The sequence below is a fragment of the Gasterosteus aculeatus genome, chromosome 21, assembly GCF_964276395.1.
Source record: "Gasterosteus aculeatus chromosome 21, fGasAcu3.hap1.1, whole genome shotgun sequence".
Lineage (NCBI taxonomy): Eukaryota > Metazoa > Chordata > Actinopteri > Perciformes > Gasterosteidae > Gasterosteus > Gasterosteus aculeatus.
In genome coordinates this window covers 2,921,557-2,947,185 of record NC_135708.1, presented here as the reverse complement: position 1 = coordinate 2,947,185, position 25,629 = coordinate 2,921,557, and the positions used below count along the sequence as shown (strand labels likewise).

General features: G+C 46.4%; 2 protein-coding genes and 1 pseudogene across 5 annotated transcripts in view; 1 reads left to right on the top strand and 2 right to left on the bottom strand.

Moving 5' to 3' along the window:
- The window catches only part of LOC144390287 (protein NLRC3-like), a 38,401-nt gene extending 16,340 nt beyond the window's left edge, over positions 1-22,061 (bottom strand). Inside the window, exons 1-6 of one of the 3 annotated variants that reach the window (XM_078096775.1) lie at positions 21,927-22,061; positions 21,438-21,551; positions 19,474-19,552; positions 19,110-19,320; positions 16,922-18,725; positions 16,626-16,830 (exon numbers count right to left, since the gene is read on the bottom strand). In XM_078096775.1, the coding sequence (XP_077952901.1) occupies positions 16,641-16,830; positions 16,922-18,725; positions 19,110-19,320; positions 19,474-19,552; positions 21,438-21,551; positions 21,927-21,994 (2,466 nt within the window). In that variant the 5' untranslated portion in view covers positions 21,995-22,061 and the 3' untranslated portion in view covers positions 16,626-16,640. Of the gene's footprint in view, positions 1-16,625; positions 16,831-16,921; positions 18,726-19,109; positions 19,321-19,473; positions 19,553-21,437; positions 21,552-21,926 lie in introns of those variants that run through there. The other 2 variants (XM_078096774.1, XM_078096773.1) reach the window with 2 other exon arrangements.
- Positions 1-25,629, bottom strand: part of LOC144390332 (uncharacterized) — a 243,100-nt gene that overhangs the window by 41,218 nt on the left and 176,253 nt on the right. The window lies entirely within an intron of this gene.
- LOC120814248 (dual specificity calcium/calmodulin-dependent 3',5'-cyclic nucleotide phosphodiesterase 1A-like) overlaps positions 1-25,629 on the top strand; it is a 609,273-nt pseudogene that overhangs the window by 470,141 nt on the left and 113,503 nt on the right. The window lies entirely within an intron of this gene.

The following is a 25,629-nucleotide window of genomic DNA, read 5'->3' as shown; positions in this document are numbered from 1 at the left end:
AGTCAGGTAGAACAAATTCTCACCTTGCTCTCCAGGAACCCCGCGGCTTCTCCCGAACAACCCCCCACGCCGTCTGAGCCCCCTCCCGTAGCCACACCAGCAGATGCGTGCACGAGGCTGGCACCTCCGGAACGATACTCCGGAACCATCGGACAAAGTAGGTCCTTCATCATTGAATGTGAAATGCACTTCGAGCACTCTCCGATGCACTTTCCCACAGAACGGTCCAAGGTTGCCTTCATGATGTCCCATCTCACGGGAAGGGCCAAGGCATGGGCCACCGCTGAGTGGGCTAGGAGTTCGGCAGTTTGCTCATCACCAAAGAAGTTTGCCGACGCTCTCAGACTTGTTTTTGACCCTGTGGCAACAGACCGAGAAAGGGCTCGTGAGCTCAGTCAGATAAAGCAAGGTGGACAGTCCGTTTGTGAATACGCCATACGTTTTCGCACCCTGGCGATGGAGAGTGGGTGGAACACCACGTCCCTCTACGATGTTTTTCTGAGAGGGCTCTCCGACCAGATCCAGGACCTCTTGGTCCCATTGGACCTGCCTCTGGACCTCGATTCCCTCATCGCCCTCGCCATCCGCACCGACAACCGCCTACAGGAACGGAGGCGGCAGCGTGGGTCCAGAGGGACACCCGCTGCACCTGGCTCTTCCCCGACGCTCTGGGGCGCCGCATCGCGTCAAACCTCCCCTGAGCGACTCTCAAGAACCCGTGCCGGAGGCGAGGAGGAGCCCATGCAGATGGGGAGGGCCCGGCTCTCTCAAGAGGAACGACAGCGACGCTACCAGGAGGGCAGATGCTTTTACTGCGGCGAGCGTGGCCACCTCATCACCGCCTGTCCAGTAAAGGCCAACCAGTCGGTGAGTCAAGTCGCCGAAGTAACTCCTACTCCACGCCGATTGACCACAGTGAGGATTAAGCACCGGGATAAGAACCTAGAGCTGGGGGTATTGATTGACTCAGGGGCAGATGAGAGCCTAATCGACTGGGGGTTAGCACAAAGACTGGGGCTTCGGGTTGACCCATTGAGTAAACCGGTTAAAGCGAGCGCACTTAATGGAAGTGCATTGTTCACTATAACCCATGTTACAGAACCGGTGGAGCTTCGCATCACCAATCACTGGGAGCGCATACAGCTGTATTTAATACACTCACCTCTGCACCATCTCATCCTCGGGTTCCCATGGTTAATTCATCACAACCCACACATAAACTGGCGCACCGGGGACATTATGGTATGGGGGGAGGGTTGTAGGACCCAATGTCGGGAATCATGCCCCCAAGGGAAGAACCCCACGCTAAACCGTGTCGCCACTCACCCTGTCACAGACTCGGAGATCACCAATCTGACTCAAGTTCCAAGCTGCTACCACCACCTCGCTGAGGTTTTTAGTAAGAGCAAGGCCACAGCTCTACCACCTCATCGCCCGTTCGACTGCGCCATTGACCTTCTGCCCGGCTCCACCATCCCGAAGGGCCGTCTTTACTCTGTTTCCGGGCCCGAGAGGCAGGCCATGAAGGACTACATCGAATCCTCCCTGAGGGCGGGGTTGATCCGACCTTCCTCGTCCCCAGCAGGGACAGGTTTTTTCTTTGTGGGAAAGAAGGATGGAACCCTTCGCCCCTGCATTGACTACAGCCCGCTTAACGACATAACCGTTAAGAACAGATACCCTCTACCTCTCATGACCTCAGTATTCGACCAGCTTCAACAGGCGCAGATTTTTACCAAACTGGACTTACGCAACGCCTATCACCTGGTTCGCATTAGGGAAGGGGATGAGTGGAAAACGGCATTCAACACGCCGTCTGGACATTATGAATACCTGGTCATGCCCTTTGGTCTCACAAACGCCCCAGCAGTTTTTCAAGCGATGATAAACGATGTGTTAAGAGACTTTTTAGACCAGTTTGTGTATGTGTATTTAGATGACATTCTGATTTATTCCCCCGACCTAAACACCCATAGGAACCATGTTGAACTCGTCCTGCAACGTCTCTTAGACAACGGGTTATATGTGAAGGCGGAAAAGAGTGAATTTCATGCCGATACTGTCGCCTTCCTGGGCTTTATCGTAGCCCCTGGGAGGGTTCAGATGGATCCGGCTAAAGTAAGCGCGGTAGTAGAGTGGCCAACTCCTGATAGCCGCAAGAAGGTACAGCAATTTCTCGGTTTTGCTAACTTTTACAGGCGGTTTATCAGAGGCTTCAGCGCGACAGCAGCCCCGCTCCATGCTCTTACCTCCCCGCAGGTGGCGTTTCACTGGTCCGCCGAGGCAGACGCAGCCTTCCAGGAGCTTAAGCGGCGCTTCACTACAGCACCCATCCTCACGCTCCCTGATCCGGCTCGCCAGTTTGTGGTGGAGGTGGACGCCTCCAATAATGGGATCGGGGCCATTCTCTCCCAGCGAGCAGAGTCTGACAACAAGCTTCATCCTTGTGCCTTCCTGTCGCGACGACTGACTGCAGCGGAGCGGAACTACGACGTGGGAGATCGTGAGCTGCTGGCAGTGAAGGCGGCGCTGGAGGAGTGGCGGCACTGGCTCGAGGGGGCACAGCACCCTTTTTTGGTTTGGACAGACCACAAGAACCTGCAGTACATCAAGAAGGCCAAGCGTTTGAATTCCCGTCAAGCCCGCTGGTCCTTGTTTTTTAACCGTTTTGATTTTTCCCTTTCCTACAGACCGGGATCAAGAAATACCAAGCCTGACGCCTTATCCCGTCTTTTCAGCCCGGAGCCCGTGGCCAGGGAACCTGAGCCCATCCTCCCACTACACTGTGTGGTTGGAGCGGTTACCTGGCCTATAGAGACCAAGGTGAAGCAGGCCAACGGTGAGACCCCCCCACCTCGTGGGTGCCCAGATAATCGTCTGTTTGTCCCTATTAATCTGCGCCCACAGGTGATCCACTGGGCTCACTCGTCTTTGCTCACCTGCCATCCGGGCGTACGTCGGACCATGTTCGCCATCACGCAGAGGTTCTGGTGGCCGTCCATGGAGCCGGAGGTCAGGGAGTACGTTGAGGCATGCTCCGTCTGCGCCAGGAACAAGAACTCCTCCAGAGCCCGCGCAGGCTTGCTACAGCCGCTGCCCATCCCGTCCCGGCCGTGGGCAGAGATCTCGATGGATTTTGTCACGGGGCTACCGACCTCCAAGGGGAACACCACGGTGTTGACCGTGGTGGATAGATTTTCAAAGATGGCACACTTCCTAGCCCTACCCAAGCTGCCCACCGCTAAAGAGACCGCTATCTGCATGATGAACAACGTGTTTAGGATCCACGGGTTCCCCAGAGACATTGTGTCCGATAGGGGGCCCCAGTTTGTCTCGCGGTTCTGGCAGGAGTTCTGTAAGCTCATCGGAGCCACAGCTAGCCTCACATCGGGGTACCATCCCGAGGCCAACGGACAGACGGAGCGCCTCAATCAACAACTGGAAACCAGCCTCCGGTGCCTGGTGGCCCAGAGCCCTGCGTCATGGAGCGAACACCTGACGTGGGTAGAGTACGCCCATAACTCCCTTCCCACCTCCGCCACTGGCATGTCTCCCTTCCATTGCGTTTTTGGTTACCAACCCCCTGTGTTTTCCGAGTCCGAACCAGAGGTGTCTGTGCCCTCCGCCCAGGCCTTGGTCCGCCGCTGCCGCCGCATCTGGGCAGCGGCACGCCAGACGCTGATCAGACAAGGGGACAGAGTGAAGAAAGCAGCGGACCGCAGGAGGAGACCGGCCCCAGTGTACCAGCCCGGCCAGCGAGTATGGCTCTCAGCCAAGGACCTACCCTTGCAGGTCGAATCACGAAAGCTGGCCCCTCGCTTTGTCGGCCCGTTCCCCATCTCGAGGATTATCAATCCAGCAGCTGTGCGCCTCCGTCTGCCCCGGTCCCTAAGGGTACACCCAACTTTTCATGTCAGCAAAATCAAACCAGCGAAGGAGAGCGCAATGGTGCCAAACCCCAAGCCACCCCCACCCCCTCGAATGGTCGAGGGGGGGCCGGTCTACACGGTGAGGAAACTGCTGGCGGTACGTAAGCGGGGACGGGGCAGGCAGTTCCTCGTGGACTGGGAGGGCTACGGCCCAGAGGAACGACAATGGGTCTCGTCTAGCTTCATAGTGGACCCGGATCTCATTCGAGATTTTTATAGAGCACACCCGGACATTCCAAGGCCCCCTGGTATTCGGCCTTGAGGGGGGGGTAATGTCACACCTGTATGTCAAGTTGCGTTTTTGTCCTGTCTCCAGTTGTTTTTTGACTTCCTGTTTTATTTTGGAAACTAACTCCCTCTCGTTTCAGGTCCCTTGCCCTTCCTCATGTGTCACCAGTCTGATTGTCTCCCCTGATTCCTGATTGTGTCCACCTGTTCCCACAACTCCCTCATGGGTACTTATAGTCTGCGTCGCCCCTTGTCCTGTGCCAGTGTGTCTTGTTGTTTTGCCCTGCACACCAGCCCTCACGTCACGAGTCAAGTCAAGTCCGATAACGTTTGTCACGTCCTTTTGATCCCTGTTACATTTCCTCGTTTAAGAGAGATTTTGAGTTTTTGCCTTTTGAATTTTGATCTCAACCTTTTTCCTCATTAAGAGAGATTTAGAGTTTTTTCCTTTTGAACTTTGATCGCGACCTTTGTTTCCTCGTTAAGAGAGATTTTCAGTTTTTTCTTGTTATTAATAAAAAGCAATATCAGCTGAACCCTCTGCGTCCGAGTCCGAGTCCTCCTCCTTCCTGCCTGACAGAGAAATGAGCAAACAGATGGTGACGTGTTGTGTTGGTGAGCCTTGATGGCAGCACCTTGTAACGCTGCTTTGTCTACTCGTTTTTAGGGGGATAAAGAAGCGGAGCTGGGTCTACCGTTCCCTCCTCTCTGTGACCGCAAACCCACCACGGTGGCACAGTCTCAGATTGGTAAGATAGAATAAGAATCATTTACACCACAAAGCTGCTTGTTTGTTTATCTGCTATCTAATGAACAGTCTGCTCCAGTGTACCTCTGTTATGGAAACCGTTGTCCCAGTATATCGATTCATCTGGGAGAAAAGTTCAGATGTTTATACGCTGGACCAACATTCGTATCTAGTTGTTGTGCGTGTGGAAGTAGCATGAAAACTAAGTGATTATTTAGTTACTATCAAATAGTAAAAACACGTCGGCACAAATTAGAATCAACAAGGTGAAGTGAATCTGTTAAGTGGGCGTGTCTTCCGTATCCGGCAGGATTCATTGACTTCATGGTGGAACCAACATTTACAGTGCTGACAGAAATGATGGAGAAAACTGTGACTCCGCTTGTTGAGGAGGCATCGCGATCTGGAACGGCTGCCTTCAGACGCTGGAGGTGACAAACAGAAGATTACAAACACTTATTTTAGATGATCCTGTGGTGTAGATCAGCCGTCCCCAACCTGCTCCCGTCTTCCCCTCACGGACCATCGGCTGACGTCCTCATCTCATCAGATCGCTACTACCAAGACAGGAAGTCACAGATAGAAACTAAAACAGACCTTCAAAAGGCCCAATTTCAATTGTTTCCATGTGTCCATTCTGGGCCACCGTAGGAACATGACCACCCCTCCCTAGATAGTTTTAACACTATTAAAAACCAGCATATAGTAAGAATCTATTCAATTTCCATCATCAGATCCCCGATACGCTACACACTGTTTATTTAAGGAAACTAGTACTTTAATACACTATAACCTTAAGCATGAAGAGCACGGCTGCATTATCATCTAAACACGCTAGGAAACAATATTTACATCCGTTTACATGTCAACACGTTGATGCTTTTACTTTGAAGGGTAATGTTGACGGCGTTGCTTTGTCCAATAAGAGGCACCAGCTTTCTACCTCAACACGTCTGACAGGATGTGTGTTTGTGTCCACATGTCTACACTGTCCACAGTGACCACAGTGTCAGTGGCAGTGATGGAAAGAGGTCCAGTGTGAAGAGTACAGGCTCAGAGGGCAGCTGCTCTCTGACCACGGTGGACTTCAAGGGCTTCAAGGTCACATGGAACAAGGAGATTCACCACAACAGGGAGACGTGGAAGAACCAGGCAACCAAAGGTGCCCATACTTACCACCTGGTATCATCTGTCACTCTCTACAGGGCTCCTTCCAGTCCGGGGGGCCACATTATCAAACACACATCTGAGAAGCAGCTAAGCGTATTAGCTGTGAGAAGACATTGTAGCACTGCTTACTTTATCATGTCCTTATTTAATACACGCATGTCCATGGACTAATTACCTTCTGACAAATACAGGTACAGTCTGGGTTTTACTTCCTTCTGATAATCATGTGAATCAGCCTGTGAGCAGCAGCAGCTTCATCCTAACGTCTTCTGAGTGCTGCAGTGATGTCAAATGAAGCAACATCATAGAGAATATTGCTTTTGTTAATGCGTGTTGGTGTTCTGGAAGACCTGGAGGAAAAGGTCCAGAAGGAGGCAGGGGAGAGTGGCCGGCAAGAGAAGGACACAGCAGAGGAGACACAGCCAAAGAGACACAATTCAGGACAGGAGATGAAGACAGAGGTGGAGGGTCAGGTGGTGTTGGAGAGCAGGGTGCAGCAGGAGGTACAAACGCCCAAAGAGGAGGAAGGAGGAAATAATCCAGGTAGACCTTCAGCATCAGGCCCAAAGAACACAGAGGCAAAGCCTGAGGAGCACACTGAGAAGCAGCCGTGCCACAATGGTCAGCATCCCCACAGTGTACTTAGTAGTACTGTGCTCAGGTACACTAAAACTAGTAGGACTATACTTTGACTCCTTTTCACAGTATGTATTTGTTCATTCAGGAAAAATTCGGTAAAAATACTGTAAAAAGGTATCAAACTAATTTGTAGTTCAATATTCAACATTTACACACAAATGTGGTGAATAAAAGTGTAACAATCTTATTTGTTATCAAATTATCACACATTATTAAAGTTAAAAAGCAATGGCACCTGTTGACATCTGGCAGGTTCCAGCTTATCAGCAGGTAGAAACATTAAACTATTCAAATTAATAGTATTTAATAAATAATAACGGGGCACCACCCTGGGATCAGGGGCCAATAACCAGACTATAAATGAGTTGTCTCACTGTTGGTGTTCACCCAATGCGTCAATAGTCAAAGTTCTGTTTGAAGGTTTGAATTCGAGCACCAGATCGTCATCAGAACAGTGCAATTTAATTCAAGCCACATCCTGATAAAAGATGATTATTATATCAGGGGGATGAAGGACTGCTGGAGAAGAGCTTCTACTTCATTCCTGCTCCACTAGTGATGGACAAATAGATGCTCTGCAGAGACCTTTATAGTTCTCACAGAAAATCTAAACTGATGAACCATTTCAACTATAGCACAGAGTTCTCTCGCCAGCCCTTCATCCACCTGAAGGAATCTTACCCCAGAACCCATTAACCACCTTAATTAGACCAGAGACCTGGACGGTCCCACATCGGATTCCCACCGGCAGAGACTGTGTCTCGTAGAAGAGTTTATTGATATCCATAATAACCGCTTGTCCCAAAAGCATGAAAGATATATAAAAAGACACCTATGAAGTGATTAGGAACATTTTATTAATCTAGTGTTATGCTTTTCTCCATCGACGTTGATTCTCTCTACACCAACGTAGAGACCCAACTGGGTCTGAAAGCGATAAGGGACATTAGGAAATATCCTAATCCCACTGGGCCGGATGAGGGCCTCCTCACCCGTTCTACCAGAGAGGACTTTGTGTGGGTTTGTAGTTTCCTGCCTCTTGTGTCCCTGGGTTAGCTTCACTTCCTGCCCTGCGATTGTCCGCCGTGTCCCCGATTGTGTCCACCTGTATTTCCACCTGTGTCCAATCACCTGCGCCTTCCCTGTGTGTTTAAAGCACGTGTGTCTCTTGTCGTTACGTTGAATGTGTTTTGTATGTCGGCCTCGTAGTGCGTGCACGTCTTTTGATTGGATTACCAATATTGAGAGGCGGGTCCTATATGAGCAGGTCCATGCAGAACCTCAGAACTAGGAAACTGAATTAATTTGTGTACTACTATTAAATCTTAATTCCAATGAACAGCTTAGTAGTCTACTAAGCTGTTTTTCTAACCCACAATGGCAGAAGGAGGAGAAGATACCGATTTGATACCGAGAGGTCGCCCGATGTCGACGCTACAAAGCCCGTCACAGGCGGGAAAGGGGTTCGTTCGCCACTTTCTTCGTTCCAACTACGAGCGCCATCAACAGCTCACAGGCCCCGAGAAGCTCTGCAAACTGGACTGCTGGGAATGCCTGTTATTTGCCAGTGATGGAGTTGGTGTTTGGAGCCACACTGGCTTTGCTAACTTGAGTTGTCTAACCAAGGCAGCAACCAGACACCAAAGTACGGCTGGACACTTACAAGCAACGGTGCTTTTCAAAACCTTTAGGGACACCCGAGTGGATGTACAGCTCAACGAACCAGCGCTCAGGGCAACGGAGCTGCACCATGAAGAGGTGAAGAAAAATAGGGAAATATTTAAAAGACTCGTTGATCGTGACGTTCATTTAGGGGACACGATGAAAGTGTGACTCCACAAACAAAGGGAACTACGTGGAGCTTCTTTCTTTCTTTTCTGAAAGCAACACAGATTTACGATAGCACCTGTCCACTAAGCAAGTCTTCATTGGGACGTCAGGCAAAATACAAAATGACCTAATTCATGCTATTGCTGAAGTGATGGGAGAAGAGATCAGAATGGGGATTAAAAAGCTCCCTTTGTTGCTGTTATGGAGGACCAGACAACAGATGTGAGAAATGCAGCACAGCTCCCACTCGTCCTGCGTTATGTGACGGACACAGGAGTCAAGGAGCGATTCATCCCATTTCAAGATGTGACAAGCGGCCAGCGGGCTGATGACATTGCCGCTCTTATTTTCCGTTTCTTGGAGGGAAATGAATGTAGTGTGGATAAAGTTGTGGCAGTGTTTTGATGGCGCAGCAGTCGTGGCATCTGGCCTCAATGGGGTGCAGGCTAAAGTTAAGGAGAGGGCACCGATGGCCTTATTCATTCACTGCTATGCACATCGATTCCATTTAGTACTGACTCAAGGAGCCTCAGAGCTTAAAGAAGGTCTTCTTGGCCAACCTCAACGGCCTTGCAGCCTTTCTCTCACGATCCCCTAAGCGCACACAGCTGCTGGATGACATCTGCAAGCGCCGTCTTCCTAAGGCTGCACCAACGAGGTGGCAATGTTCATCTAGACTGGTCAATGCCGTCTTTGAAAAGAGAGCTGCCCTAAAGGAGCCCTTTACCCACTTACTGGAACACCATGACGACCACGACGGGGACGGGTCCTCGTGGTGCAGGGGGTACAGCGGGAGTGCTGCGAAGCGCAAGGTTGGAGGTTTGAGTCCCGGCTGCCCCGTGTCTCAAGTCAAAGTGTCCCTGAGCAAGACACCTGACCCCTCATTGCTCCCCGGGCCAAATGTAAAAAAGAAAGTGTAACGTAAGTCGCTTTGGATAAAAGCGTCTGCTAAATGACCTGTAATGTAAATACTGTGCTTATGGCTGATGGATTTAACGTCTGGATGAGTTTGAGTTTTGTTTCTTGCTTGAAACATTCAATGGGATTTTTCATTATTCGGATGTGCTTTTTGGAATCCTACAGAAACAAACTGTGGATGTACAATTCTGCCCGACAAGGTGAAGGAGTTTTGTAACACGATTGAGCGAGAGAGGCGCAGGTTCAGTCCGATCTACGATGACACAGCGTCTCCAGTTCACCCAGCACAAGGAGACCGCACGTACCCCCAACAACTCCACAGCAATATTCTGGACAACATTCTTATACGAAACCGGTTTCAAGACCACGAAAAATGAATGTTCCTCTCCCTCCTGGACCCCCAGCACTTCCAGACCTACCGGAAGAAATCCCCGCAAACGGCCTCCTCCAGCTTAACAGGGAGACACGGAACACTGTTCGACCTGTCCAAGCTAAAAACAGAAGTGACTGTAATGTACGCTGTTACTCATTTTGAAGGGAAAAGTCCGTCTGATCTTGATTTCCTTAAGCAGAAACATCTGAATAAGGACACGGGGCGACTTCACACACTGGCATGTGTGACAGTGACTATCTGTGTCCACGGCTTCTGTCGAGCGCTCATTCTCCGCCTCAAAGCAAATCAAACCGTATTCCAGAAATGCTACTGGACAGACTGGGCTTTCAGCATCAGCCTCCATGTCGAGAGAAAAGGACTTATTGGTGGAACTAAACGCACTGATAGAGTCATTGAAGTCTTCTTGAGGAAAGAAAGGAGGATGGATTTTGTGTTCAAATACTCAGTCTTTGGTGAGTAGGCATACAATGCATTTTATTTTTTATTAAATGTGTATGTATGTTTTATTTCGTTCATATTAAATAGCCTATATATTAACAAAATAAAATGGCAAATAGCCTACGTTGCAAATGATTTATTTTCTTTCTTTTATTTCCAGTGAATAGTTGTGTGTCTTTATCATCACGAAGAAACTGCTTTGGGTGCGACAATAAATATTTATTTATCTTTGGATTTAAAATAAAAATCATTGACTTGTTTAAGTCGATGATTTGCTTTGTCAGATCCATGCTGAGCTCCTTTGACTTTCCCATTGTAGCGTTTGTGGGCGTTTGTATCCAATGAGCTCTATTTAAATGCCTCAGAGTCACCAGCTGTAGTCACTCATAAGCACTCACAAGAGGTTAAGAGGCCATGAAGCTCATTGCATTGACACAACGTTCTAAGGCACCAAAACTGCTAATTCATGTTGCTGTATGTATATTTTACACCCAGCAGATTTGATCACTTCTATTTATATATATATATATATATATTTCTGTCCAACACACACTTTCAATACTCCACTTTGTGAGGAGATAAACTCCACCCTGTTATCAAATGTGTGCTTGTGCTTTGTGTGTTTTTGTTTGTGACTTAAGTGTGATATTTGGTGCAGAATGAAAGCTTCAAGTTGCACCTGAAGTAGCGAGCTCAGTAGTTTGTGTTGTTGTGAGACGGCTCTGCGTGAAGGTTAATAAGGTTAATAAAGCAACTTATTCATTACTCATTTCTTTATTTACTCACTTCCTTCTTCAACATGCTGCACCACCAATGTTTCCTCTGTGCTATTGACACAGCAACAGGGCTGTAGAATAAATACATATATTATGGAGGAAATAGTACAAAAGTCAATAGTACAGCATCTTTAAAAAGGATCAGAGTATTTCATGTCAAAAGAAATAATACAGCGTGTTGAAAGCATCTTTATTTGATGGCCTGTTTAAACATGTACAGTTGTTTCCAATAAAAGTCATTTATTAACATTAGAGCCAAACAATTCTATTTCTGTTAAAGTAACACATGGAGTAAATGTTGTAAATGACATTATAGTGAATAAAAACACAAGTAACGCAGATTCAATATTTCCTTGAGAGGTTTGCTGAACCATTAAAAAGCTTCTTGTTCAAAACGAACCTGATTATGTGAAATTAGATTTGATTTTACTCAACAGATTTAGAAAGATTTGAAGTTAAAATGGGCTCAAAAAGAATTACACATTCATATTTTCCTTCTTCACCTTGTTTTTATTATTGCTGATGAAGCGCACACACACATAAGGACACATTTGTCTCATATGGGGGGACAGATGAAAGAGCGTCTTATAAAATGTCTTCTTGAACACATAAAGATGAAGATTAAAGCCTAATTAGGAGCCAATATCTAAATGATCATCTATTGATTGAAGGAGCACAGCAGCATTAAGCTGAGCTCTTTCACACTTCCATCTGAGTCCCAGAGAGCTGTGGACCCCCCAGAGTCCAGACCAGCTCAGGTACCCCTCACCTGCTCCACCTGCATCTACACCCACATGAACCACCATCAGCTGTACAGACTGAACTATGTGGTGAGCAGAGAGGAAGGTTCTCCACCAGGAGGAGACTCTCCCTCCTGAAGAGGACACAGAGACACTGAGGAACCAGAAGACCAGGACCAGAACCCAAACCCAGGATAAAGAGGTTCAGTGAATGTGGTGCTGAAGGTGTGGAGGTGGATCAGTGTGTCAGAGGAGACTCTGTAGAAGGACAGAGAGCCAGCAGGACAGTCCACATACACTGCTACTCTACCAGAGGAGGAGGAGGAGGAGGTGGTGATGTGTGTTACTGTCTTATTGTGACAGACAGAGTAACCTCTATCAGAGCATCTCAAACTCCAGGACTGATCATTGAATCCAAAAACACAGTCGTAACTGTTTCCTTTCCTCCTGATTCCTCTGTAACTCACTGATACATAAACGTCTCCTCTCCACTCGACCTCCCAGTAACAGCGACCAGTCAGACCAGTTCTACACAGCAGCTGATAACAGATGTCAAATCTGTCTGGATGATCAGGATGTGACTGATCCTCCTTCACATCTGTCACCTTCCTGTTGTTGTCAGACAGTTTGAGTTGTTTGTGTACTGTGTTTGTGTCGATTGTGAGTTCACAGGAATCTGATGAGAGAACAAGACACAATACAGCTGCAGTTATTAATCATGTGTTCATCTACTGACACGTTGATGATGACATCACAGAGGTGAATGAGTGATGTCACAGTGTGAAGATGGTTGAATCTTCATGAATCAAAGCACACTTACACTTCCTCACAGCTGGTCTGAACCATCGGACTCCATCAGGCTCCACCCTGAAAGGAGGAGGGGGGTCAGAGCAGCATGGAGACATGGACATTACATCACTCTCACACACAGCTTTGTCCTTCATGTCCACATGGAGCACCTCTTCTTCTTCTACCACTACTTACAGACGACCACAGACTGTCAGTCAGGCGTCACACAGCGACGAGGTGCTGGAATATATTCATGAAGAAGATGAATGGATAACAAATAAGAAATGGACCTGTCACTGTACTTTCACCAGATGTGAATTCAAACGGGAGAAATGACGTCATGCTACAGATCAAGCTTCATGGGACGTGTGCAAAGGAACATTCACATTAAACTGTTTCATAAAGATAAAGCAGATACAGACCATTCAGTATTCACACAATGTGCATGTTTCCATGTTTCAAAATGAACAATGAACCAACAACACATGTACTATGAACACAAACAAGCAGAAGAAACGCACTAGTTAGTTTATTTAGTTCCCTGTTTGGTTTTTCACACCACAGAGGCACCGACTGCTGACGTCACGTTCTGCATTATTACTGTGATATTACAGAACATCCTTATGTAAATGCATTCAACCATCTTCAAATGGATCCCTGTTGTTTTCATCATGAGACTCTAATCCATGAAGCTCTGTGATCCTCATCGCTGCTGTGAGATGCATGTACTGATAAAATATGTTATAACATTGTGTTGTGCTAAAGCCGTGTCTCAAGTGTCCTGTATTTGACCCTGATGTGCAAAGAGCAGCATGATACAAAATGTTAGTTTGCAGCTGTGTCCTGAGAAGGGAGGACAGTCAACTCGATCTCATAGACGCTTCAAAACAAAGGACTTCTGTTCATGGCCTTGGTTCATATCTTATTCGGTACGAAAGTTCCAGATCCACGTTTTTACTTTATGTCAATTAATAATGATTTGCAGCGGCCACTGAGGAGGATCTTGTGTGTGTGTGTGTGTGTGTGCTGCCCTCAGCTTCACCTGGGTTCTTATCTCAACCTGCTTTGCAGCTTCTCGTAACTGGCACGGAGAATGTTCTTCACATGTGTATAAAAACTCAGCGTTTTCACTGCTCGGAGACGTCATTACACCGAGCGCTGAGATACGTGCTGGTGTGTTGGACCTCCTGCTTGCAAGCAAACAGGATGAATAAATGTATAAAAAAATAAACTTTTTGACTTTAATTGATCAACGTGTTGCGATCCTTCTCATCAGCCAACTCGGGGGGATCGGAGATCCTGACACTGCTCTAACAACTCGCTCAAACTGCGTCGCAGAATGTCGACTTTCTCTCTGCTGTTTTCTCTCTCTGAGCTGCTTGTGAACCAACGGGTGTCGCTGCTGAGACGCCAACTGGCACCCAGCTGCCACTAAGGTGCCACCAAGGTGCCACTAAGGTGCCAAACACCAGCCGTTACGTGCCAGTGAGCGCGAGCCAGCAGGCACCAAGACGTGAATCCTCTAAAGTGGAAGTGAAGCTCAGGGAGAATGGTGGTGTGATGGAAGTTGTGCCGTTAACTCGGCCGATGTTAGCTTGCTCTTCACAGATGAGGTAACGTTCCCTACGAGCTAGCCGAGCTAACGTTAGCTAGCTAAATGTCCAACATTGAGACCGTAGTGATCCGGTCAAATATCGTCGTCATGGAGATGATGTAATTCAACATGTCAGCCGCAGTCACTTGGTGACAATCGATGAGCACGCTATCCATGGTGGAAGCTGTAAAGAGGGAAATCTAACATGCAGGCAAAGCTTTATGAAATATAAATATCAGAATCAGGCTCAGGAGATCACTCTCTCAGCAGCACCTTCTCCTGCTGATACTCAGACAGATGTTCTGCAGATGCTGCACAGTCAGAACATCATAGACGCTGTTCTGCTCTCCTTGTGCGTATTTAGCTCGCTACACAATTCAGCAGTAAGACAAACTCCTTTTAAACGAATACGGGAGTCAGGACGGGTCGGGTCAACATTCATTTTGAAAGGGACAGTGTGGAGTCCACAGTGTTGAGATGCTACAGTAAATGGACACCCACCTATATTCCATTATTTATGTATTTGATTTTCTAATTATTTGTTCATTAAACTAGCATGTGTTCCTTTGCGAAGAGATACTCTGTAAATCTGTTGGTAAGTGAGAATGAGTTATGCTCAAACAAGCACTGAGGTCACCTAAGGGTCCTTGTTTCAGGAGTCAAGCGGGAGATGATTTTGCGCGCTTGGGAGAAGTAAGGAAAGAAGGAAAATAGTGAGCTAAAGTTTACCTGTGTATCTGATCTGATTCTTACCTGTTCTAACGGAGGAATAAAGCACTTCTTAAAAACTAACGCACGCCTCACATCTGTCCATGTGTGCTACATTCCTACTGTGATGATCCTTCAAGACACTTTGAACAGATTGTTTCTTTTTGTTGTTTATTAACCAACATGCTGTCTGTTTGATTGTTGTTACTGTTAATTAATAGGACAACACACACTGGGGGCAGATGACGAGCAACTAACCATCCAATAGCCTTTCATCAAAATGTTTCTTATTGTCCACCATATGCTCATGTTATAATCATGTCTAGGGAATTTTGCAAGTAGGGATATAGCTATATTTATATATCCAGGTAGTAACAATTTGTGTTCTATGGGTGTGTGATACTAAATGTCCCTGGTCTGTGAGGATGTGATGTGAATGGTTAAAAACTACGAATAAATGAATCAACATCATTGATTTGGCTCATTAAGGCTAATGTTCCCTATATACTTCTGTCTGTATTTAAGGTCTGATGTGGGACACAAACAGTTTGATGAGTCTCTGGTAGTTTGAGGTCAGCTTGGTGTGTCAGGGTCACATTAACCAGGCTGAGAGTTTGACAGAGAAAAGGTTTCCAGCTCTACCTCCTTTAACACACTCATGGTATGTGACTGCAGCAGGCCTCTTCATACCTGAGAGTCTCCAGTGTGCAGTGTGGACTCTCCAGTCCAGCAGACAGCAGCTTCACTCCTGAACGCTGCAGGTGGTTGTTACTCAGATCCAGCTCTCTCAGACTAGAGGACTGGGAGCTGAGAACTGAGGACAGAGCGTCACAGCATCTCTCGGAGAGGTTACAGCCACTCAGTCTGAAGAGAGAACAATCAACAAGAAGAAAGATAACATTATTGTTATGAAATGAAACCTTCTTTGATGTATTTGAACTAAAATAAAATCAGTAGGACCAAAGAAAATGTAATTAGCTCCATATTAAACAAGAGGAACAATTTACAGTAAGTACTGTAGTATCAATATCAGGATGAGGCAGGGATAGTTAATGTTGTTGTTAATGTTTATTAGACCTAAATACAGAATTAGGCTTCTCTATCCTCTATTTGACTTCTTTTAAAGAAAGATGAAGAGAGAGAACAAAGTGAGTGTTAATGAGAAATTTATATTTTTTGTGTGATCTTGTGTTTTTTACATCCTGAATTACAAATAAACAACCATCAGACAAAAACGTATTGAGTCTCTATTTTCTTTTCATCCATTAAATACATCAAAACAAAACATAACAAAGCTTGAGAGGAACAACAGAATGTACCTGTGATGTTTTTTTGTGAAGGAACATTGTCTTTCAGACTGTCTATTTTTTAAGCTACTGAATTTGTTTTGTCTAAAAGGTTCTTGTAATGTCAGGGAAACAAACATACATTCACAAAAAGGGCCAAAGTTTTGTCCCTGAGATTACTTCCTCTGTTTACATAGTTCTGGTTCATTTCCTGGTGAAAAAGATTTTTATGAAACCTGAAATCTTAAACAAACAATTTTAAGAAGGGAGCTGATAGTTTAGACACACATTTAAATCATTGAAGACAAACCGTTTCATTTTCCTCAATTAGTGATATTATCACGTAGCATAAATAAGCAGATTAATAGGATGACCCTGTTATGTTTTATTGTGAATGAACATTGTGTTTCAATTCCATGTAGCATGGATGTAAATAAAGACAGCAAGTGGACATTAATTGGATCCTGACCTGAGAGTCTCCAGTTCACAGTGTGGACTCTTCAATCCAGCAGACAGCAGCTTCACTCCTGAATCCTGCAGGTGGTTGTTACTCAGATCCAGCTCTCTCAGACTAGAGGACTGGGAGCTGAGAACTGAGGACAGAGCGTCACAGCTTCTCTCTGAGAGGTTACAGCCACTCAGTCTGAAGAGAAGGATGAAAAAGAAGCAGTAAGTATAAAAGATGGCAGCATGTTTAAGTTCTGATGTAGGAATCTAACTCTCTCTGTACTTACAGAACTTTGTTGGAGGCTTTGACCACTGGCAGCAGCCTCAGAAGAGCCTCCTCTGAAGCAGAGTATTTCTTCAGGTCAAACACCTCCAGATCTTCTTTTGATGACAGTAAGATGAAGACCAGAGCTGACCACTGAGCAGGAGACAGTTTATCTGTGGAGAGACGTCCTGATCTAAGGGACTGTTGGATCTCCTCCACTAGAGAAATATCATTCAGTTCATTCAGACAGTGGAACAGATTGATGCTTTTCTCTGGAGACACATTCTCACTGATCGTCTTCTTGACGTACTGGACTGTCTCCTGATTGGTCTGTGAGCGACTTCCTGTCTGTGTCAGCAGACCTCGTAGGAAAGTCTGATTGGTCTCCAGGGAAAGACCCAGGAGGAAGCGGAGGAACAAGTCCAGGTGTCCATTAGGACTCTGTAAGGCCTCGTCCACAGCACTCTGGTAGAGACGCTTTGGTTCAGGTTTGACTCTAAAGACTTTAGACACCAGGGAGGTTGTTTGTTGTTCTGACAGCAGATTGACACCGGAGCTGAAGAAGGTCAGATGGACATGAAAAGCAGCCAGAAACTCCTGAACACTCAGATGGACGAAGCAGAAGACCTTGTCCTGGTACAGTCCTCTCTCCTCTCTAAAGATCTGAGTGAACACTCCTGAGTACACTGAGGCTGCTCTGATATCGATGCCACACTCTGTCAGGTCGGATTCATAGAAGACCAGGTTGCCTTTCTGCAGCTGATCAAAGGCCAGTTTTCCCAGAGACTCGATCATCTTCCTGCTCTCTGGACTCCAGTGTGGATCCGTCTCAGCTCCTCCATCGTACTTGACCTTCTTCACTTTGGACTGAACCACCAGGAAGTGAATGTACATCTCAGTCAGGGACTTGGGCAGCTCTCCTCCCTCTCTGGTCTTCAACACCTCCTCCAGAACTGTAGCAGTGATCCAGCAGAAGACTGGGATGTGGCACATGATGTGGAGGCTTCGTGACGTCTTGATGTGAGAGATGATCCTGCTGGCCTGCTCCTCATCTGTGAACCTCTTCCTGAAGTACTCCTCCTTCTGGGGGTCGGTGAACCCTCTGACCTCTGTCACCATGCCAACACACTCAGGAGGGATCTGATTGGCTGCTGCAGGTCGCGTGGTTATCCAGAGGCGAGCAGAGGGAAGCAGCTTCCCCCTGATGAGGTTTGTGAGGAGCACATCCACTGAGGCCGACTCTGTGACATCAGTCAGGATCTCATTGTTGTGGAAGTCCAGAGGAAGTCGACACTCATCCAGACCGTCAAAGATGAACACGACCTGGAACTCTTCAAACCTGCAGATTCCTGCTGCTCTGGTTTCACTGAAGAAGTGATGAACAAGTCCCACCAAGCTGAACTTCTTCTCTCTCAGCACATTCAGCTCTCTGAAGGTAAATGGAAATGTGAACTGTATGTCCTGGTGGTCTTTGTCTTCAGCCCAGTCCAGAGTGAACTTCTGTGTTAAGACTGTCTTCCCAATGCCAGCCACTCCTTTAGTCATCACTGTTCTGATTGGTTCCTCTCCTCCAGCTGAGGCTTTGAGGAGGTCTTCTTGTCTGATAGTTGTTTCTGGTCTGGCTGGTTTCCTGGATGCTGTTTCAATCTGTCTGACCTCATGTTCTTCATTGACCTCTGCAGTCCCTCCCTCTGTGATGTAGAGCTCTGTGAAGATCTCATTCAGAAGGGTTGTGTTTCCTGCTTTAGCGATCCCCTCAAACACACACTGGAACTTCTTCTTCAGGTCGGATTTGAGTTCACGCTGACAAACTGCAGCATGTAGTCCTGAATGAAGACAACAAAGAAGATCAATGAGTCACAGAATAGATTTAAACATGTCCTTTCTTCAGAGAATGACTATGAATATATTCTGTCCATCTCTGGAGACATTAGTGAAGGTCTCTGGCGTCGTCGTGGCGCAGGGGTTAGAGAAGGTGTGCTGGGAAGCACAAGGTTGGTGGTTCGAGTCCAGGCTGCCCCATGTCGAAGGGTCCCTGAGCAAGACACCTAACCCCTAATTGCTCCCCGGGCAAAAATATGAAAAAAGCCATGGGTTTAAAGTGTAATGTAAGTCGCTTTGGATAAAAGCGTCTGCTAAATGACTTGTAATGTAATGTAATGTAATGTCTCATTTATCAGCATGGTAAGTCTGTAGAGAAATCCTCTTACTGCTCTGCAGACGCTCAGCCAGCTGCTCCTGCTTCATTCTCCTCAGGAAGTGCACTGAGATCTTCACAACGGCCTCTCTGCTCCTCCTCTGCTCTTCATCCAGCACCTCCTCATCCTCTTTCTCTAAGCATACTGGGTAATCTGAACTCATAACCTTCTGGATCTTCTTCAGCTCGTTCTTCACAAAAGTGAGGATGTTCTCCTCCAGCAGCTGGAACAGAACATTCTATGAATGACACCAACTAGAACATGGAAGCCACCATCAGGTCCATGTTGGACAGACGGACAATCCACTGGTCTACAAAGTGCAGCATGGAGATGATGGTGAACTGAGAGATGTAAAAGTAGTTGTTCATGTACACACCATGAAGATGGAGTCCAGGTGTGTTTGATGCTGCTGGGCAGACGGACCTGTGGGAACCTCTGAGCTCTCCTGGTCCTCTCTGTGGAGGAACATGAACCATCAGCTCACATGGTGTTTGGACCATCAACACCAATACAACATTAGTTAAAGATATTGGCTTCTGTCATGATTGATCATGGTGAAAACCAGATGCTGAAGACTGTCGATCATGACGGACAGTTTATTAGTTGAGTGACAGTTAGTCATCAGTTTCATCTGGTTTTAGTTCTTACTGTGGGTCATAAAAACAACGTGTGCAGACCTCTGCATCTGGTCCAAAGTCCTATGGAACTACTCCAAACCTCTTTAGTCCATCCCCTGACCTCTAGAAGTCTCCTTAGATCTTCTGAAACTAGTCTTTGGACCTTTTCACAGAGTCTACTGACGATACTTTGTCCAAACCTCTGCATGGAGTCCAGAGACCACGTCAGCTGGTCCACAGAGTACTGAGCTTATTCTAATCACATGTTCAGTCTCAGTCATCTGTCTTCAGAAACCTGCAGCTGTCTCCAGATGTGACCTCTGCTGATCCTGATGTGGAGGAACTAGCTCACATTGTGTTTACATCTGAGGATGTTTACAGTTAATGAGTCACACAAAAACACACACAGACCAGTTAGATGATGGGTGTCTAACTCAAGGCCCGGGGGCCAAATCTAGTCTGCGGGGGGTCCAGTGCAGCCCGCTGGATGACTTTACTATTGTGAGAATTACAGAAAGACACAAATAGCTTTTCTATAAAAGTAGCTGCTATTCCTAATCAGTCCACTGGGGGTTGCACTGGTCGCCAGCCAATCGCAGGGCCAACACAGAGACACACAACCATTCACACTCACATTCACACATCTACGGGAAATTTAGAGTCCCCAATTAATCCCAGAGCATGTCTTTGGACTGTGGGAGGAAGCCGGAGAACCCGGAGAGAACCCAAGCAGACACGGGGAGAACATGCAGACTCCACACAGAAAGGCCACTTGGCAGAATCGAACCCAGGAACTTCTTGCTGTGCGACAGTGCTAACCACCACACCACCTTGTCGCACAATACTAATCATGGTTATTATTATTTTCTATCTTTCATCATAGGCGTTGGACAACAGTACTTTCTGATTGATGTTGTCTTCGTGGACAGATGCGAATACTTCCAAAGCCATTCTATTCTCTGCCAATCACAACGATGTGAGCGTGATGATGTCTGGGCCGTGGTGACTGATAATGCTGCTCACTGTCTGAAGGAATACAGGAGGCTCTGAGAGGAGTGTTGCCCAACAGCGTACATGTAACCTGCCTCTGCCATGTCATCACGCTGGTGGGTGAGACCTGGCAGCTCTGCAAATCATTCTCTATTGTGACATGGATGAGATCTGCCTGCTAGAAAGAGAAGATGGGTGCGCTTCCTCATCAGCAAGGAGGTTGTGCAAGCTAAGGCTCCGAGTTGCACTTGGAATTGAAGTTTACAATGTTTCTGATATTTACACCAAAGTTAAGTTGAATTTCCAAAATGTTTTATTGTTTACTGCACGGGCTGTTGCAATTGTTATGCACCTTTGTTAGTAGATATTGACAGGACTATTCTTACTTAGTTTGATCTTACAAAGAACTAACGGCATTTTTTGTTGAGTCATGTATTTTGTTTAATTTAAACCAATAAACCAGAATTTTTTTTTGAATGACTGTTCTGTTTGGACACAAGAAAAGATATTGCCATGTTTTTATCATGCAGCATGTTTTTGCCTGAAATAAGGTTCTATGTGTGGAAGTTTTCAGTTTCAACTGAATATATTGTCTACATTTCAGTCCTTAATTCACTGTCTCTGCGTAAAATGTTAAAAAACGAATTCTCAAAAATTAAAAAAAGAGAATTTGTGGGAAAAATGAAACTGGAATTTGAGAAAAATGAAACAGATTTTATAGGGCCCTACTTACTCTGTTTCATAAGAACGGCGTCCATCTTTGAAGTCAATCAGACGATTATTAGACTGATGACTCTTCATGGACAAACATCTGGGTTCAGGAGACTTTCCTCTCTGCTGATGTGAACTGAAAGAAACACTGAGATTACATCATCACATCATCATCTAATCATGAAGCATCAGCTCACATGGTGTCCGTCCTCACAGAGACCAAAACAAGGTAAAGGTCCATGACGTGAGGTCTGTATGTGGACCACATGACTCCCTGTAGTGGTTTAGGTCTACTGGTCCTGCTGGTCCCACTGAGAATCAACAGCTCAGTCTTTCAGCTCACTGTTTTCTTCACCAGTCAGTTTGGTTTAGTCCCAACAGGTCTCACCAAGTCCTCCATGGAGCTCTCCCTCCCTCACTGGACACTGCTGAAGGGCCCTGGAGCAAGAAACCCAGAACCTCCACCAGAGAGTCTGGTAGAAACACCTCATCATCAGCCTGAGACCCTCACCTTGCATCAACAGAGGGACCAACATCTTTGAAGGCTATAGGATGATCCATAGACCGGTTACTCTTCATGGACACACAGCTGGGTCCAGGTCCAGGTCCTGGTCTCTGATGGGTCCTGGTCACACATGTAGAAGCAGAGTCAGTGAGTCAGAGACGTTGGGACATGGAGACGAGTGGAGGACAGTTGGAGATGGTCCTCTCACCTCTGAGCTTTGGTCAGGCTGTCATGTTCCCCACACAGAGGGGCTTCAGAGGGAGGGACTCCGTCCTCTGGGTCCTCAGCCTGATTCATAGCAGAGTCCACACCTTCACACCTTCACACCAACCTGCTGGGAGAGCTCACACGTTATTATCTTCATCAGGACAAAGACACAGAGCTCATTCACCTCAACACTAAAACTCTCATGGGACACTTTGTGTTGTTGTCTTGAGACAACGTGTCAAGAGACGTCATTTTAAATTCTCATCCTATAAATGTCGTGTTTCTTTTAAGCGCTTTCCTTTGGCAGGAGGCAGCGGTCCATCAGGACGTTATTTATGTTAAATCACTATATAGGCGACTAAAACTCAGCATGCAGAATGACAACATGAGATGTGTATCATATATCGCTACGTTTAGCCGCTAGCAAGACACCTCGTTAGCAATGTTAATAAGCTTGTTATAGCACGCTCGTACATTGATGCTAGTATTAAGGGCTCTCGCGATGGCTTCTTTGTAATGTTACTGTGAGCTACAGAGCTTTGGATAAAAGCGTCAGCTAAATGACATGTAATGATTTAAAAGATGAACATTAGCACTCATCTTCCAGCAGATGGAGCTGTGCTGTTTCTCCTCTTCATCTCCTTCAGAGTCCAGAAGTCAGTAAAACAGTCCAGTATCACATGACATGTGTCATTGTCAAATATGTTAGAACATAATGATCACTTTTAGCATAAGATTGTCTATATTGAAGCTTGACGTGTGAAAAGCAGAATGACCCAACGTTTCCATTTGCAGCGGAGTCTAAAGAAAGGAGGGCGAGTCAACTTGCTCTCACACAAACGCTGGAACAAAGGAACTGTCTGTTACTTCATCTCAACCTTCATATCTCACTTCGCAATTTGTCATACTGGCCACTGGAGACGACCTTCATGTGTGTGTATAAAAGCTCAGCGCTGCTCGGAGACGCGTCTCCACAGAGCTCTGTAATACGTGCGCGTGTATTTGACCTCCTGCTAGCAAGAAATCAATTGACTTTTACAACTTTGATCATTCATCAAGACTTTGTTTTTATTAGATAACCATAGAAATAAATGATTCTCTTCTCCCGAACTAGTTACAATGAAATATTCCACCAGAGTGTTGCTCGGTGTACCGGTGTTACGTGCCTACTGGTTTTTGAACCTACTGGTTTGTCTACGTTGTTTGTTTCCCTCTACAGCGGCAGATGTTTTCTGCCTCAGTCACCTGATTCGTCACACCTTCGCAAACATATTGCTGAAAATGTTCAAAAGTCATCACATATCCATTGCAGCGATTACGATCGTATAAGTGAGCACTACGTCACTGCCACGTATGAAGAAATACATTGAAGAAAATAAATTTATTAAAAGATCGCCGCAACCTGGATTCGATCCCCCGCGAGCAAAATGACAAAACGTCACAACACGGACGCGCTACGCTGTCGGCCCCTCGAGCTCACTGGTATCGCCGCTGTTTCCTGTACTTGTCATCACATTGGACATCGGCAGCGGCTAGAAAACCTTTTGGTTCAGAGGGAACCAAGACAACTGGTTTTGGTGGCGTATCGTTCAACTCTCCCAAACATGTGTATCGATACTTTTTCGCGAGGCTGCAGCTTCCACCACCGACTCATTTGGACAAAAGGGGGGATTCTGCTCGGACGGTCATCGTGCATCACAGCCACTTAAGAACCTCATTTAAGAAAATATAGATTAAAATATATTTTAATGAAAGATCGCCTCAATCTGGATTCGAACCGTGTCGAACAAAATAACATTTTTCGGGACGTCTGCTCTAAGCAGTGGGCCACATATGGAAGAGTCACATATGACGTGCAGGTTTGTCCACAACCTTTGGACCGAGTGGGACATTTTGTCGGTGCTTGAAGCTCGCGGACGTTGGAGCCAAAGAACAGCAGCGAATCGGTGGATTATGAATCATTGAGTGAGACAAAGCCTGCAGAGTTACTGTGAAACACACAGCGAGCCAGCAGACAGACAGACAGACAGACAGACAGACAGACAGACAGACAGACAGACAGACAGACAGACAGACAGACAGACAGACAGACAGACAGACAGACAGACAGACAGACAGACAGACAGACAGACAGACAGACAGACAGACAGACAGACAGACAGACAGACAGACAGACAGACAGACAGACAGACAGACAGACAGACAGACAGACAGACAGACAGACAGACAGACAGACAGACAGACAGACAGACAGACAGACAGACAGACAGACAGACAGACAGACAGACAGACAGACAGACAGACAGACAGACAGACAGACAGACAGACAGACAGACAGACAGACAGACAGACAGACAGACAGACAGACAGACAGACAGACAGACAGACAGACAGACAGACAGACAGACAGACAGACAGACAGACAGACAGACAGACAGACAGACAGACAGACAGACAGACAGACAGACAGACAGACAGACAGACAGACAGACAGACAGACAGACAGACAGACAGACAGACAGACAGACAGACAGACAGACAGACAGACAGACAGACAGACAGACAGACAGACAGACAGACAGACAGACAGACAGACAGACAGACAGACAGACAGACAGACAGACAGACAGACAGACAGACAGACAGACAGACAGACAGACAGACAGACAGACAGACAGACAGACAGACAGACAGACAGACAGACAGACAGACAGACAGACAGACAGACAGACAGACAGACAGACAGACAGACAGACAGACAGACAGACAGACAGACAGACAGACAGACAGACAGACAGACAGACAGACAGACAGACAGACAGACAGACAGACAGACAGACAGACAGACAGACAGACAGACAGACAGACAGACACGTCTTACCTCTGCCGCTTCTCACGGGAATTATGGATTTAATCTGCTGTTTCTGCAGTGAGGAAAGTCCCCGAGCCGCTTCACTTCCTGCTTCAGGTGTGAGACGTGAAACTGCGTCAGGCATCTAGCAGGAGTTTTTTCAGCCAATCAGAAAGCTTGAGCGTCATGTGACCGGTTTTTCCTGCCTGGGGAAGCTGGCGATCGTGTTTGTTACACAGTTCAGTGTCATGTCTTGTTTATTTTGGCTACAAAGATGATGTGATGACTATTGAAACAAGGAACATCCTTGTTTCTAACCAATCAAAATGCTCTTAGAGACCATATAATACGAGCGCACTTTGTATTATGCGCCTCTTTTCATGTTGTTGTTAAACTGCCTGAAACAGGTCTGTGCACGTATGACTGCAGGACACAATACTCCTTGGGTTAAAATAAAGTAAAATAAAGTATCCGCTTTGACTTTAAACAAGGAACATCCTTGTTTCAAAAGTATATGAAACTCAAAATGCCCTTTGTTATTAACGTGACTGAAAATTAGTCAAATGTTTCATATTTTGTTCATCATTTTGGAAATTATATTTGACTAAATTATATTTTTGAAAGCTAACCTCACCTTTTAATTTCCGAATA